Source organism: Lucilia cuprina, chromosome 3 (assembly GCF_022045245.1).
Source record: "Lucilia cuprina isolate Lc7/37 chromosome 3, ASM2204524v1, whole genome shotgun sequence".
Lineage (NCBI taxonomy): Eukaryota > Metazoa > Arthropoda > Insecta > Diptera > Calliphoridae > Lucilia > Lucilia cuprina.
Genome location: NC_060951.1, coordinates 13,820,085 through 13,836,751, shown reverse-complemented (window position 1 = coordinate 13,836,751; position 16,667 = coordinate 13,820,085). Strand labels below are relative to the sequence as shown.

At 28.9% G+C, this 16,667-nt stretch overlaps 1 protein-coding gene across 1 annotated transcript in view; it reads right to left on the bottom strand.

Annotated features, from left to right (window-relative positions):
• Positions 1-16,667, bottom strand: part of LOC111685486 (dmX-like protein 2) — a 90,402-nt gene that overhangs the window by 36,178 nt on the left and 37,557 nt on the right. Inside the window, exons 6-9 of the mRNA XM_046947299.1 lie at positions 15,224-15,310; positions 12,636-14,759; positions 8,560-8,686; positions 7,478-7,710 (exon numbers count right to left, since the gene is read on the bottom strand). Of these exons, the coding sequence (XP_046803255.1) occupies positions 7,478-7,710; positions 8,560-8,686; positions 12,636-14,759; positions 15,224-15,310 (2,571 nt within the window). The remainder of the gene's footprint in view (positions 1-7,477; positions 7,711-8,559; positions 8,687-12,635; positions 14,760-15,223; positions 15,311-16,667) is intronic.

Genomic DNA, 16,667 nt, shown 5'->3' with positions numbered 1-16,667 from the left:
TTATAGAAAATTAAAAAAAGTACCTTATGTAGAACGATAAAGTACCAAAAAGTCCCCTATAATTTTTTCTCTAATCTGGGCTCTACATACTTATTTTTAATTTTTCTAGCCAATAACAACGTAACGTAACATCATGTTCATTCTTTGATTTGTGTTTATAAACAAGAAACCACAATAACAAAAAAATTTACGGTTTGATACTGTGTTTTGTTTTTGTTTGTTTTGTATGCACGAAAAATTTAAATTTTTCATGAAATTTTCAGAGGTGGTCTCGGATTTTAACTCATATCTTCGTTATTTATGGACCGATTGGACTGATTTTAAATAGCGTTCTATTCGATCGTATTTCCAATAGAATTATTAAAAATTCGGATCTCGCAGATATCTGGGGTCTTCTGAAAACTGATTTCAACATACACACAGACAGACAGAGGGACATGGCTAAATCGACTTCGCTATCTATAAGGATCCAGAATATTATATTATATAAATTACAAACGGAATGACAAAGTTATATATACCCTTCTCACGAAGGTGAAGGGTATAAAAACTGTAATATTACTAATTAGTCCATTACTTTTTGCAAATAATTAACTAGAATGAAAACAAAAGAGTAAACCTAAATATTTAAGTGAGTCAATATGGCCAGAAGGGTCAATTATGGGCCAATCCTTATGAAATTCTACAAAAGGTACCTGTTTGTAGAATTGTTTCCGTTTGGACTCTATCATGTTTTAAACAGACGAACGGACATGACTAGATCGTCTTAGAATCTTATAATATAATTTCAAACTTACATTATTCGCATAAAAATTATTGTACAATAACTCACAATCTACTCTCATATAAATGAAAACGTTTTAAATACTTTTTTCTATTCATTAAAATATATATTTGCAAATCAAAAGGGAAAATTATTTTATTTTAACAAAAAATGCAAATCATATTTTTTTTTCTGTGTATTTTTTTTATATGATTGGATTCCAAACATACAAAAAAATACACAGCTGAATAAAACCAAATACCAAACCAAAATCAGAGAACTGAGACGATGATGATAATGATGAAGTTGTTATCGAAACAGCTGTTCAAGTTAAAGTGCCACCAATAATTATATTGAAGTGCAAAATAGAACAAATAAAAGAAATGTGTCGATTACTCAACATAAAGGATTACTAGATTCGTAAAATATCAATTGGTATCAAATTTTTTTGTGCCAATTTTGAAGATTTTAATGTAGTTCGAAAGACTCTCACAAATTAATTTCAATTCGAGTGGTTTACATATGCTGCTAAAAATGAAAAACCTTACAATGCTATATTACTTGGCTTAGAAAAAACAGACCCAGCTGTTATTAAAAATCGGCTCATTGAAATGGGGCTTAAATGCATTGATGTCAAAATCGTTATAAAACCTAGAGACAACAGTGAGCAAATAATATTTATTGTTTATTCTGAAAGAAAATCCATAACGCTAAAAGAATTAAGGCAATAATATTATTCAATTGATTATATTAGGGTGAAATGGGAATACCAAAAACCTAACAAATCGAAACTGACACTGTCTTCTGATTGTCCAAGTAGGCAAACATACAATCAATTAAGACAAAGAAATAAACCAAAAAATGTCAGACTAACAACAACAATAATGTAAATTTCCCAAATATACTGAACCAAAATTGTTTGCCTAATGGCAGTTCTAATATAAGTTACAATCAAATTGTTAACCAGAATAACAATAATCCATCTAATAATGATTTATTTTCTTTGAAGAAATAAAAAATATGACCTTTGAGCTAATTACAAATTTAAGAAAATGCAAAACTCAGGAAGACCTATTTGAGGTTGTCATTAATCTTGCTTACAAATTCTTATACCCATGAATACTAACTTAAAGATAGTACAATGAAATGCTCGTAGCATCCGTAATAATTGAATTTTTTCATTTTTTGATAAATGGCAATGTTTACATCTGCTTAATTTGTGAAACTTGGTTACAGGCTATAAATAATAAAACACCAAAATTACTTTTGCTACAAAAAGGATCGTCAACATGGTGGCTATTTTTATAATAAAGAACATTCGTCACAAATTACTACATCCGAAAAATACTTCTGTAATTGAAAATATAGATATACAAATTTTCACTGGTAATCACACAGTTGACATTTACTCATGCTATTTTACTGGAGGTTCTGCGGGAAGAAATAGTAACAGAAATCAGATGTTCAAATCTGATATGCGAAATCTTACTAACCTCAATAATAAGTATATCTTACACCCCATTTACACATGACCGAAATTTACTAGATTTCATTTCAAATCTCTTTATAAATCTATACCGTTTATACTTACTATTTTTGACATTTAGGAAGATTTCATTTTTGCGTATGTGTAAATGGGGTATTAGGTGGAAATTTTAATTGCCGACACAACTCTCTTTAAAACATTCTTCAAATGGGCCAATTTAAAATAGGTTTTCCCCATGATTACACATATATTCCATCGGATCCTAATAAACAGCCATCTACTTTAGACTTTTTTCTTACAAACATTTCGGAAAACATGAATGCAGTAAAAGTTATCAATGATCTAAGCTCTGATCATCTACCATTTGTTAGTCATATACATTTATGTTATGAGACATTTAACAATATGACATACGATTTTAATAAGGCAAATTGGTCCCGCTTTAAAACTTCTATTAATAGAAATATTCTTACAGTAAATATCAATACAAACGAACTCACAAAAAACCATATCGATGAGATGATCGAAATATTTACAAACACAATCATAACTGCAATGAATGATAGTATTCCAAAGCGTAGAATAACACCCGAAAACATACCCATTCCTTATCATATAATGTTTATGATTCAATTTAGGAATATCCACAGAAGAAACTGGAAACGTTACAGAGATAGGAATGACCATAGGCAAATATCAAGGCTTAACAAGATGATTAAAATTGAGATGAATAAATTGCGAAACGGATCATGGAAACATATGTTAACCACTTTTCAAAAGAAAAAACATAATATTATTTCATCAATTAAAAATAATATAATTTGCTACACACAACAAGAAAAATAATATTCTGGCGCTCAATTTCTGCAAGAATCACAACATTTCCTAAGTGATATTTCTACTGTTTCGGAAATTAATAATACTGCAAATGTTCTACTAAACTAATTATTTTATTAATATGAAAAAAATTGCTCTTTCAATTAAAGAATTAAAAAAAAGAATAAATAACAAATGCCTGAAGAATTTACCACGTAAAGGCTTAATATTCTTAACAACAGTCATAAATAGTTGTTTACAATTATGTTATTTTCCCCACGCATGAAAAATATCTAAAGAAATGCCAATTCCCAAACCTGGTAAAACTCATGATTCTCCGGCTTCGTATAGACCAATAAGTTTGCTGTCTTCTGTTGGAAAGATTTTTGAAAAAAATCATTAAAGAAAAACTCACCATCTATATTGACGAGCATGATGTACTTCCGAAACAACAATTTGGCTTCAGAAAGGAACACAATACCTTTCAACCACTCGTAAAAATAAGAAAAATGGTTAAAAATAATTTCCAAAACAATAAATCAACCGGCATGATATTGCTTGACATAAAAGCTGCGTTTAACTCTGTCTGGCACAACGGTTTAGTCTTTAAGTTAAATAGACTTAGTTTTCCTAAGGAACTCATTAAATTAGTCCAAAGTTTTCTTAGTGAAAGAAAACTTTGGACAGGAAAAACTAAATCACAAGTAATAAATATAACAGCTGGTTGTCAACAAGGATCTTGCCTATCGCCAATATTATACAACGTTTTTACAGCTGATATTCCAATCTTTTCGACTGTACAACATCAATATTTGACTATGATACGTCCATTCTCAGTTCTGATTAACATTGACATGCATGTCAAATCTTCAAAATGCTGAAAAAACAAAACGAAAATCTTGTTTTGTATTACAAAATTCTCTACATTTTGTGAACCACGATATTACCTGGGACGACAAAGTTAAATACTAAGGTGTTATGCTTGGTACTAAATTGAACTTTAATCACCATATACCATTCCTCGTGGATATAATAATTAAAATGACCAGAATTATGTATCCCTTCATAAACAGAAATTCAGAGCTCAATGTAGGCAACAAAAAACTTATATTTAAATCTATTTTTCTTCCGTTATTTTACTATTGTGCTCCAGTATGTTCAACCTCCGCTAATGCCACCTTAAAAAGCTCAGATATTACAAAACAAATTGCTTAAAATGATATTTAACCTACCGTGGCACTATTCCACTCGACGCCTGTATTCTATTTCGGGATTCTATCTCATACAAGACAAACTGGCAAAGTTGAGGCTAAGCTACAATAACAGATGTCAATACTCTCAACATAGTCATATTAATGAATTGATCTCATAATACTTTCATTAATTTACTATTGTAAACTTTATTTTTATCTTATACCCCGCTTCATTAGGTTTTTGTAAATTTTTTCCTATTCTATATAAAATACGCTTAAAAGTTATGTTCCATTGTTTATTATATTCTAATACACACTACTAAGGATATTAGTTCCTAAACTCTTTACTCTATAAAAACATTAGTAAATGTATAAATACTATAAATAAATAATTAAATAAATAAAAAAAACATTTGTATAAATTATAGGGACTTTACAATATATTTTTTGTTAAAAATAAAATAAATGTTCATAATTTTCATATCACATTTACAATTGTCTCCTTCTTTTTTATAAAACATGCATAGTTTTGATAACTGCAGGTCCACACTAGGAAATTTTTTTGGGAAACTTTTGATTTTGCGTGAGAGAGAAAGAGAAAGAATATCATTAATCTCTCTCGCGGTACGGTACAACAACAAATCAATGCAATTTACAGGTAGTTTCTGAAACAAAAGTTTCTAAGGAAACTTCAAAAGAGGATTAAGAAAATGTTTCTCAATAAAATTTTCCTAGTGTGGACCAGGTCTAACAAACATTGACATTTTTTGTTGTTTTGTATGGTAACACAGCGAATTTTAATCTTGTACTCAAAAACATCAAAGGGGATTAACATCAGAATCAACTTATTTTTAGATTAACTAATCAATGCTATAAACGTGCGTTATTAACTTTTTTACCATTTTTTTATTGTTTTGTCCATAACTTAAAACTCATAGATACTATTCGATATACTTTAGAGATAAACCCCATATCATAAATGCTTAATAAAGTTGTTGACGGTTTATTGTAGGAATTATGAATTGTTTTTACAGTTTTTTTAATGATCGCCGTCATCGTCTATATAAATACAGAAATTAAAACAAAGTGGTTAACTTATAAAATTATGCACAGAGTTTTCTATTTTTGTTGTTTTATATACAGTAATTGTCAAAACATTCGAAACTGAATAAACATTTCACATTTTTATCAGTTAATATTTAAAAATTAAAATTAGTATAAATGTGAAGATGGACTTTAATTTAATAAATAAATATTATCTGTTTAAAAATAAATTAATAAAAATGTGAAATTTTGTTTTAGTTCCGAATGTTTTGACAACCACTATATGTATGTATGAAACACATACAAACATTTAATGCATAGACATGGAGATGATGATAAATACAATGGATTGGGATCATTAATGTATTTAAAGTTAACTTGTAAGATAAAGAAGACGTCTCTCTTAGTCCAGAATAATAAGGGGTTTGCTGCGGAATTTTAGATAGCTAAATGAAAATTGGGACATACATAGCTTCTAATTAGCATAATTAGTAAGGGATTTCAAGTCACCGAGATATTGGAGGCTAAAGGTTACAAAACAATGTTTAACATATATTGTCGTGTCGAAGTTTAAAAATATAATATATAACAACCTAGACCCTTATACTATAAACAGAAACAGTTTAAGTAGATTTTAAAAAGAGATCTTAGAAAATATTGTATTATTTGCTTTAAAAAATTGGTCTAGCAGACACCACGTCAGTAAAATAGTTATAATAAATCCACTTCGGTCCGAGAGCGTTAAGGAATATTTTCGCATAACATTAGATGGTTTCGAGATATAATGCATTAATGCAATGTCCACAATTATGAATATAATTTAAAAAAAAGTCTACATAATTTCCACTAAATTTTATTAAAATCACACAAAGAATTCATCTGGCTTTAATTTCTTTACAATATTAATGTATAACATACTTCTTTTATTAGGGTTTGCATTACTATTGTTTGCTTTCTAATTTTTGCTCAACAAAAACTATGAGAAAATAAACAAGCTTTGTCAAGCAGCAAATCCAAAAATGGGAATAAACTCATTAGCTGTAGTGCAGCGAAATAGTTTGTGTTTTCACAGTCAATCACTACTTCTTGCATTTATGCTTTTTCTAATTTATTACTGCTGAAAGTCTTTATTATAAACCGTAAATAATACTCTATTATAACAAATCCAAAACACAATACAACATTACAAAAAAAAACATACACACGTTTATATTCTGTTTTCTTAACAAAGAAAAAAAGTACAGCGCAGCAGAAAGATTAACAGTAATGATGTAAGCAGTTGTGATTGTTTTAAATTATTTGCTATGGCTGTGCATCACTACAGCTAATGAGTTTATTCCCGACTTTTGGTTTTGCATTTTGCTTCTACTTTGAGTACAATTGTTAAAAAACTTTAAGCAAAGCTGTTATTTTAGTGCTTTTGCTAATATGAAGCAAGCAATACTATTGTTGCTACTCTTTTGAAAACTCTAAAAATTCTTGCAAAATAATTAAAAAGTTTAATTTTAATAAAATTTAGTAGGATTCTGACCATATGTGTATTGTTTTTTTTTCATTCTGGTCATAAATATGACCTGCTATACAGTCCGAAATTACGGATAGACAAACAATACACTATGGGTTATAGAGCGAGTTTGAGATAAAATGTATAACAGTGTATAATCATATATCATCTGCTTATAAATAACGTAAAAATTATGATAAATTTGTTATTTTTCTTAATATTTATTAATTTGCAATTTTTCAAAAACTATAAGTTTCAAAAACAGGGACGCGAGAATGCCCCTTTCCATCATAATTTTATCCAAATTTATACTCTTCACGAAATCACTGTTTTAAAATTTTGAGAACGTGTCTCCTGATATTCTCTTGTACTATGCTCCAATCGTTTTTTTTTTCGTCTCAAATACAAACATGTCAAAAAAGCCAAAATTTTATAATAATATAAACCTAATGTTAATAGAAGAGCATTCCATTTACCTCATATGGTTTGGTCGTGGGTATATAAGATACGGCGTAGTCGAATATAACAATCTTACTTGATTAATAATAAAATATTACATGAAGTTTTTTAAAAATGTCTTCTTAAAAGAACGATTACTTAATTTGTCGTTAAATTTAGAATCAAATATACCCTATAAAAGGAAATTATCATCCACCCTAATTAAAACTTACCTGTAAATATTTAATGGGATCTGCGATAACTGTTTTATTTCCTGCTACACATGCGCTGAGTAAAGGAAGCGTAGTTGGGAATGGTAAAGGGCTTAAAAGCTGTTGTTGAGTTTTTTCTTGTTGAAGCTCTTGAAGAAGAAGTACTAGTTCCATTCGAACTGAAGCTAATCCTCCACCACTTGCACCATGTAATGAACAATAACTTAACAATGTTCGTAGAAGTGTTTCATTAGCTAAAAATAAAATATTAACAAGAATAATTTAATGAAATCAATAAATCAATCATTTATATTAAAGCAATATTTAAAACAGCGATATCAGTAATTTCCACTGTAAAACAATTTTGAACAATAATAATAACCAAATCAAACTCAAAGAACTCGCATGTTATTTGGAAACAACTAAATGTTATTAAATTATTCAGAGCTTTGTTCAAATAATTTACCGATGGTCTTCAGATTTCTTTATTTTTTTTTTTGTTAAAATTCTTAAAAAATTCCAAAAAAAAAACGAGATTTTTATAGCTATTTTAATTAGTTCGAAAGCTACAAAATATCAAAAAGGTATAAAACTTTCAAAGTTTATATATTTGAGAGTTTATATTGGATATTTTTGATTTAAAATCCAATCTATTACTATGGATGAGCTCTCTCTGAGATTTCAAAAATGTAAAAACATGATTTTTACATATCTTGAGATATGAAGCCAGTCGATTAAGCCATGTCAATTAAGCGTTTGTTTGTCCGTTGAAATCAATTTTTTTAGATACCTTCAGGATTCAAATCTTCAATAATTCATTCAGACATGATGTCGACAAAAATATTCTGGGTCCTTATTAAATTCTATGACAATCTAACCATGTCTAACCATCCGTTTTCTGATTTAAAAAAATTAACTCTTGTTTATTTTGATTGGATTTGTGGAATACTTTAATTTGCTTATGGATGAAACATACATATGATGATGAAACATATGAAACTCATTTTTGAGACGCCCTTATAATGAAATACAATTTTAAACTTATATTTTTATTGTATTATTAATTTTAAGTATTTAAAAATATATTACATTTAATATCTCACCTTTTAACCAACGTTTCCTTTTAGCAGCTCTCATAACTTTAATTTCAAAGTCATGTTTTTCATGCATTAAAATTTCATGAAGAGTTGGTTTTTCTGATAAAATATATGATGTAGGCATGTCTTTTTCCTAAAATATAACAGATGTACAAACATATATAAATTATTGATGCTATTTAAATTATTTTTAATATGGAATTCAAAATCGATCGCAACCTCAATAGATTTTTTTAATTGATTAATAATTTTGTTCGCTTCCGAATGAAAATATTGTTACCATCAGGATGCACTAAGTAAGGTGAAACTGTCAAGGCAGCTGATTTTTATTTGTTTATTGTAAAAGTGCTTGGGTTTTACAAAAATTATTTATTATTATTCTAACCAAAGTATAACAACCCAGCGGTAAACGGAACAAAGTACTTAGATAATATGCGATGACGTGAGTATGATACTCTAAGCGAGCAATCTAAGTACTTAGAGTGCAATCTATGCGTAATCCAACATATCATCAACTTAAATTATAACTTAAGTTACGATTTAAGCAGGGAGTCAGCTGATTTTTTAATGTCGTTTTTATTAAAATAACAATAATAAAGAACTGTTTCTTTTTTTGTTGTATTCATAAAAGAAATGAAAAAAAAAGAAATGGAAAACAAAATAAATGTTTATGTTCAAAAAAGTTTTGTATTAGAAGTGACGTGTTTTTAAAAAGGTAAAAATATTTAATAAAAAATGGAAGGTTTTTCGTCCAGAAATTTAAGGCGTTTGGTAAATAAAAAAGGGACAATAGAAGAAAAAGGGAATGAAAATAATACAAGTGTTAATAATAAATATTAATTTCTTTGAAACTCAATCGATTAACTCCTCGTCCATAACGGAAAAATTAAGTGCCTGGTACAACAAATATAATCCAGGAAGAAAGTGTTGTGACGAATTATTAAAAATACTAAAATCCTAAAATAGATATATTATTGAATAAAGATGTATATCTGTCATTAAATTATGATGGATTGAATGGCAAGAGGGGGTTAAAGAGTTCCAGTCGCTGCACGATGTAATGTACGGTAAGTTTATTTTACACTTCCTCATTTAAATATATTCTTATAATTTCCTATTTTCCTTTACAGAAGCTCTAAAGGAAGATGGCTATACCATTCAATTATCTAAAAAGGAAATGCAACACTGTTTCAAAATTTATAAGAATAGATTTTTTGAAAAAAATTCAGAGAAAAAAAAAGCAAAATTAATATTAAAAACACATAAAAATGTCCGTATCTATTTTTCTTCTTTCTTATCAATTGGATTTTGGATTACATGCAATTTGGATTGGATTACATACTTTTCCATTGAATTTTATTTGAATTGAATTTATAAACATTTTCATTTTTTTATTTATTTTTAAATTTTTAAATTAATAAAAAATATATAACAAACAAGTATGAATTTATGGTCGGACATTGCCGACCATATGATACCCTACACCAGTCAGTATGTTAAAATTTTTAATTTTTTTTAAATAAAGCATTTAATTTGTTTTATTGTGAAATATTTTTACTTATTGTTGACAAAAAAGAGAGATTTTCTACAAGAGGGCTCATAGGGGAGAAGAGGTAAATATGGGCCTATCCTTATAAATTTTGGTAGATGAATTTACGTCTACTACAAAGTAATTATTATACTACAAGTAATTATTATTATTATTTGCAAGCGTTTATAGGTGTCTCATTAACTTCGCTTAGAACTCCACACATTATGTAAGTGAAATTTTAATTTGTCTTAATAATATTGTGGCTTACATTCTAAGCGAGAGCACATCGATGAGACAGCCTAGGACACTTTTATGTTAAATCTAAGTGGAAGAATAAGTGAAAGCATCACCACTGACTGCCACGAAATCCTGCTTAGATAAGCGAGTACATAATGTGTATTTTTAACGCTGGGAAGTAGTCCGACTCTCATATTCAGGAAATTACTCTCTCTCTTGTGAGAAATTTAAACTTGTCAAAACACTCAAATGTTTAACTTACTTTTTTAGCCACTTTCAAGGATTGTACGCGAAATTACGGTTGTACACAAAAAATCTGTAATTTTTTAAAATAACTTTATCTCACTTTTTACACAAAATTTTGTTTAATTTTCCTAAACTAGAAAAAAATATTTTTTCTAATTATTGACATTTCATTTTTGTTGCTGTTGAATTTTAATTTACAAGCAGAGTTTCAATTTTTGTATTGAAAATTCGAACAAATTTAAAATTTTAACTTTTTTATAAAACTCTGTGTGTTTAGAATGCACCAATACATATACATTTTTGTTACTAACACATATTTAGAGTTAGGTACTTTTTCACTAACACATGCTTAGAGTTCGGTACGGCTGCCAAAGAGTCGTACTACTTGTTATACTATGATTCTAACATAAAAATTAAATTTGTGTTTTCAAACGAAAAAATTTCAAATTAAAAATTATGAATGAAAATGCTGATAAAGGTGTTCCAAATGAAGAAATTCAAATGAAGCACCAATAAGACGTTGTCCTGATGCGAATACAATTTATATACAACGAAAGTTTTATATGTAATATTGTAAAATACACAATCAATTTTCTTTCCAATATTTATTATTTTTCAATTTTAGAAATTTCATTTTGAAAAAAATCCATACTCTAAACAAAGAAAAAATATTGTGTTTGTTGCGGTTGTTGCCCAAACGCTCTCACCTTACTTATTACATCATGGTTATCATGTCAATTTGTAAACTTTGTTTAATTCAATTACATTATAAACTTTGTTATTATAATAATCTAGTGTTCATTAATTTTGTATATCAAATTTATTAAAAGATAAATTCATTACTTAAACAAAATTTTGTTAAAGACAAAAGTCTTAAACTTTTATTATTTTTAAGATTGAATATGATAAATTTTAAGAAACCACAATCAATATCGAAAAGTAATTTTCTCGTTGCTATATTTAGCAGAAAATACTAAACCGGATTTCGATTAGGCTCATATTTGTGGTGAATATAGTGTTGTTAGTTTCCTTACAACAATATTCACCACCTCTTTAACTTCGAATTGTTTTTATTCGCAAATTTATTTTCAGTATATGCAACAAATTCTTGAAATAGCATTTTTCTTGTATTTTTAGAACAACAGCGATTTGTTAACAGAATTTTTTTTTACTTTCTTGATTAATTTCTCTTTTACGTTATTCAATGTGAGATCTGTTTCTGGACGTACTTCAAGTGCAGATACATTACTATTGTAATATTTAGGCAGGCTTCCTAATAAGAATGCAACTATAATATGTTCCGGAAATTCTTCACCCATATCCTGCAAACGATTAGCAATAACCAAGAATTCGGCGATATGGTCTTTCATTGACTCTCCATCTTGAAGTTTCTTCGATTTTAATTTTCGCAATAGATTAACTCTGTTAGTTTAGCCTTTTCATTATTATTATTTTTTTTTTTTGCACTTTTCAGTAGTCTTTAGCAAATTTCAATTTCTTTACTCGTATCTTTTGGTTTTCTTCCAGACAATTCCATAACAGCTCCAGTTTTTCCATCTCTTACCAGCCATTTATTATCCGGCTGCTCCGGAATATCAGACGTTATAACATATAACATTAAATTTCCATGTGTGATAATTATTGTTATTAAGTTTTGGAAACATTGCCTTGATATCAATTTTTATTAAGATATAACTCGTTCAATTTCACGTTTAAAAATGAAATAATGGAGGCCGACAACCTCTTGAACGATAAAAGTTGAAGACTTCTGTCTTTAACAAAATTCTATTTTTGTATATCAAATTTATCAAGAGAAAATTTTTATTACTTAAATAAAATTTTGTTAAAGGCAAAGGTCTTACCTCCATATTCATAAATAATTTTTTATTTTATAAACAATTAAAAAATCAAATTTCGTATGGATCCTAAGATCGCAGATTCTCATTTTCACAATTTGAAAGTTATTTAAGAATCTACTGTCGATTATAGATCTATATTTGTAGAACAATAGCATTTCTATCGTAGTAAGATATGTCATATGTATATGTAAAAATAGTAAAGTATTTACCTTTATAATTTCCGAACTGTTTAAATCAACTGAGTCGGAATTACAGTAATTGCACAAGTATTGTAAAGCTTCAACTTCCTTCTCTAACCATACATAGAGTTGGTACCGTAATTGACCGCCATCAACTTCGAAACCAGTAGCTAATGTTGACAACTCCTCCATTAGAATTTTTAAACAAGCTACAAATTTTAGTTGCTGAGCCATTATATCTATTTTAGATCCATTATCGTCCTTTTCATTATTTGGATGTGGGTTAGACAAATAGTCATCTGTTGTTTTTAATTCTTCTTTGTTTATTTCAAAATTTTCATGTTCATCATCCTCGTCCTCTATCTCATCATTATCATCCCATTGAATTTTAAAACCGTCATCTTCTTTTTTACCTAATGTTACTGGTGTTGACCAGTCAAAGTCTAATGAAGAACCTTGATCAGCTTTATTTGTTGATTGATTTCCCCATTCTATAATGCCAGTGTTAATAAGATCATTATTGACGCTGCATGTGGATTGAATATCTTCCAATTCATTTGAATCTAAGATTTTAGTCGGTAATTTGTTTAATACTTCTAATGCTAACGCTGGACAACCTGCTTTAAAATGAGCATGCGCTGTTGTAAAATACAACTGTCTTTCAATGGAACTTATTGAATCTTCTATTTGAAGTTGTTTATCATTTGAATTTGATGCTGTGGCATCAACTGAGTAACTAAATCCAGATAAAACAACATGAGATATTTTTTTTTCTTGTGCCGATAGAGCTAGATTTTGACGAACAAGTAACGGATGAGTTCTTAAATAGATATAAAAATTAAATACATTAGGATTTGTGGAATGGTTTTCGGATTTGAAAATGTCTTCTTCTTTAAACGCAACGTGACACTGACCAACGCCATTGATCAGCAGTGTATTTAAACTTTCTTGATACTTCTTTAAAATCCAGTAGGTCATTGAACGTAAAAATGGATCTGGGTGTGCTTTATCTAAATTAAATGTAATAGTTTCGTCCTCACTGCCTAAAACATGCTCACATAAAAGTTTTTTATATGTCGAGTTTTGGTTAATTTCTAAATCTCCTTCGTAAAGACGAGCAATTATAAGTGCTAATTGAAAATCGTCTAATTTATTTATGCACACTTCAATAGCGTCATTAAGAGAATTAGCTAGCAAAAAAAATGCAACGGCATGTTCAAATCGTTGCTTGCCAAGCAACACAAATGCATTTTTAAGGGCCGCTTTACGCCATCTGTCCTCTGAGAAATTGTTGGCAAAAAATTGTGTCATTTTTTCATCCCTCTTAGATCTAAAGAGGCCCCATACTATCGATTTCTTCTTCATTGCCAAATAGTATATAGCTGCGTCAAGAGGATCCTGTTTAAGTTGATAAGCACATTTAGCCAGTTTTTCTACGCATTGGCGCAAAATGTTTATGTTACGTAACCAATAGCCCACACCCAAGTCCTTTAATGTGGACCATTTGAGGTCGCCTTTTTTATACGAAGGTATTAAATTTAGGAGTTCGTCTTCACTTTCCGAATGGAAAGCCCATACTATGTTTGAAGTTCCAATTCCATGCTTCTGAAATTGTGTTCTTTGATTCAATGGCAAACAACGTAGAAGATAAGTATAGTGTTTCATAGCCATAAGAAATCTAAGGCCACAATCATCTAATGAATCTGTTAGCGAATTTCCTGATGTGTCTTTTGTAGTTGACAATTTTCCAGTGTCGGATATAAATTTTTCCGAAAAATCTGTATTGCATGTTGATACAGTATCAGCCAAAGCTAAAAGATGCATTTGATCAAGAGACGAAAGACCGGGTAAATGTGTATGTGTTAAAAGTCTTGATAGTATTTGTCCCTGGCGCGGGCCAAAGTGTGAAATATTTTGTTTTTCTGGAAGAGATAATCGTCTATCAGTTCGCTTGTAATCGTTTTCGTTATCTAATAAATCATCCAAGTTATCCTCGGTAGTGTCCATTTCAAACAACTGATCGTAATCTTTAGCATCATCCGGTAAAACGTTTCCTTGGCCAGCAGATTCCTTATCTGCATTTAATAATACCCATAGCGGTAGTGGTGGAATTGAAGTTATTTCCGCGTAATCTAACATTAGCTCTTCGGGAATCTAAAATGAAAAATATAAAATTACAATCATTATAATACAATTTTTAATATTAATAAATTAATGTTTAGTGATTAAAAATAGCGTAAAAAATTTAGATAAATTTTGTTATGATTAGGTCGAGCTATTTTCAGTAAAATTAATAAATTAATGTTCAGCTATTAAAAATAGCATAAGCATTTTAGATATACATATTTTAATATGATTAGGTTGAGTTATTTTCAGTAACCAGTATAAAATTTTTGGTCTCTATCTACAAGTAACTTTTGGGATTAACTAGCAACAAAAATATATTGGTCAAAATATATATGGAAATATGCCTGAATAATTTTTTATTTAAAATATAATTAAAGATGGTATTGACGGTGATTTTAATGTTATTTTAGAAAAAATATTTTTAATCATATTCCCAACATATTTATTAATATTTATCGTATACAAATTGTTTTATTAACTTTAAATCTTACCTGAGTAGTTGAACCTCTATGGTCAGCCTGTAGATTGGTGTCAGCTGCATAACTAATTGAAAGTGTTCTTGATCTTGACCAGGATCTCTGAAAATAAAATAAATACAATGTTTTTAACTAAATTAACAAACATGTGTCCTAGTAATAATTTAATCGCAATTCATTCTTATCGCGTTTTATCCAATTTAATTTAATAAATAATAACCTTCGTATTCATTACGATATGAGTAGTTTCAGGTTTCTTACACACTTTCCATACAACCAGGAAAAACACTTTTCCACTTTAAAAGTACAGCTTTAAATTAAGGTATATTATTTGTGCCGAAATTTTTTGAATTAAACCTATTTTATTTTGGAGTTAATTGATAAATGCGTGTAATTTATTTATTTATGTTAATATTATTCAAATTAGTTGTATGTATTCTATAATACTACAATTTCGTATCCTATAAATAACTTCGAAAAATTATAAACATTACTTTAACATATTTCAGTTTTGGCTTTTTGTGTAAAATATTGACGTCCTTTTAAAGTAAGTAAGTAAATAAGTAAGTAAGTTTATTTGACGTCCATTTTAAAATAATAAAAACAAGTAGAGAAATTATAGTCGGGCATGGCCGACCATATGATACCCTACACCATGAGTATATTTTTACAATTTTTACTTTTATAAAATTTTTATTTTTTGTAAAGAAACTTTTATGTTGAATATTACCATAATTCCAAAATATTTAAGCCATTTATTGATAAAAAACTAAAATTTCTAAATGAGGCTTTATATAGGTCAAATATGGGCCGATCCTCGGTAAATTTGGGAAAAGGATATATTTCTAAATAACAGTTAGTTTTGTTGAGTTTCATTGCGATACAAATGGTTACAAGTCAATTTTAGACGTTTAAGTCATTTTTTGAAGGGGGGTTTGTATGGGGGCTGGGGTCAAATATAGGCCGATCCTTACGAAAATCTGCAGTATCATTTACACTTATATAAAACTTATTTGTGCCAATTTTTAGAGAGATAGCAGAATATTTGACGTAATTATAGCATAAAAAGTTCAAATCGGGAGGTACGGTTGTATGGGGGCTAGGTGAAATAATGGACCGATTTCAACCATTTTCAATAGGCTTCGTCCTTGTGCCAAAAAACATGCTTGGTCCAAATTTCATCAAATTATCTTGAAAATTGCGGCCTGTACCTTGCGCACAAGGTTTACATGGACAGCCAGCCAGCCGGACAGACGGACGGACGGACGGACATGTCTTAATCGACTCAAAAAATGATTCTGAATCGATCGGTATACTTTAAGGTGGGTATTGGACCAATATTTTTGTATGTTACAAACATCAGCACAAACGTATAATACCCTCCCCACTATAGTGGTGTAGGGTATAATAAATTGTTTAAGCAAATACCTTCAGAAATGTTGTTGGAATGAAGCAATGA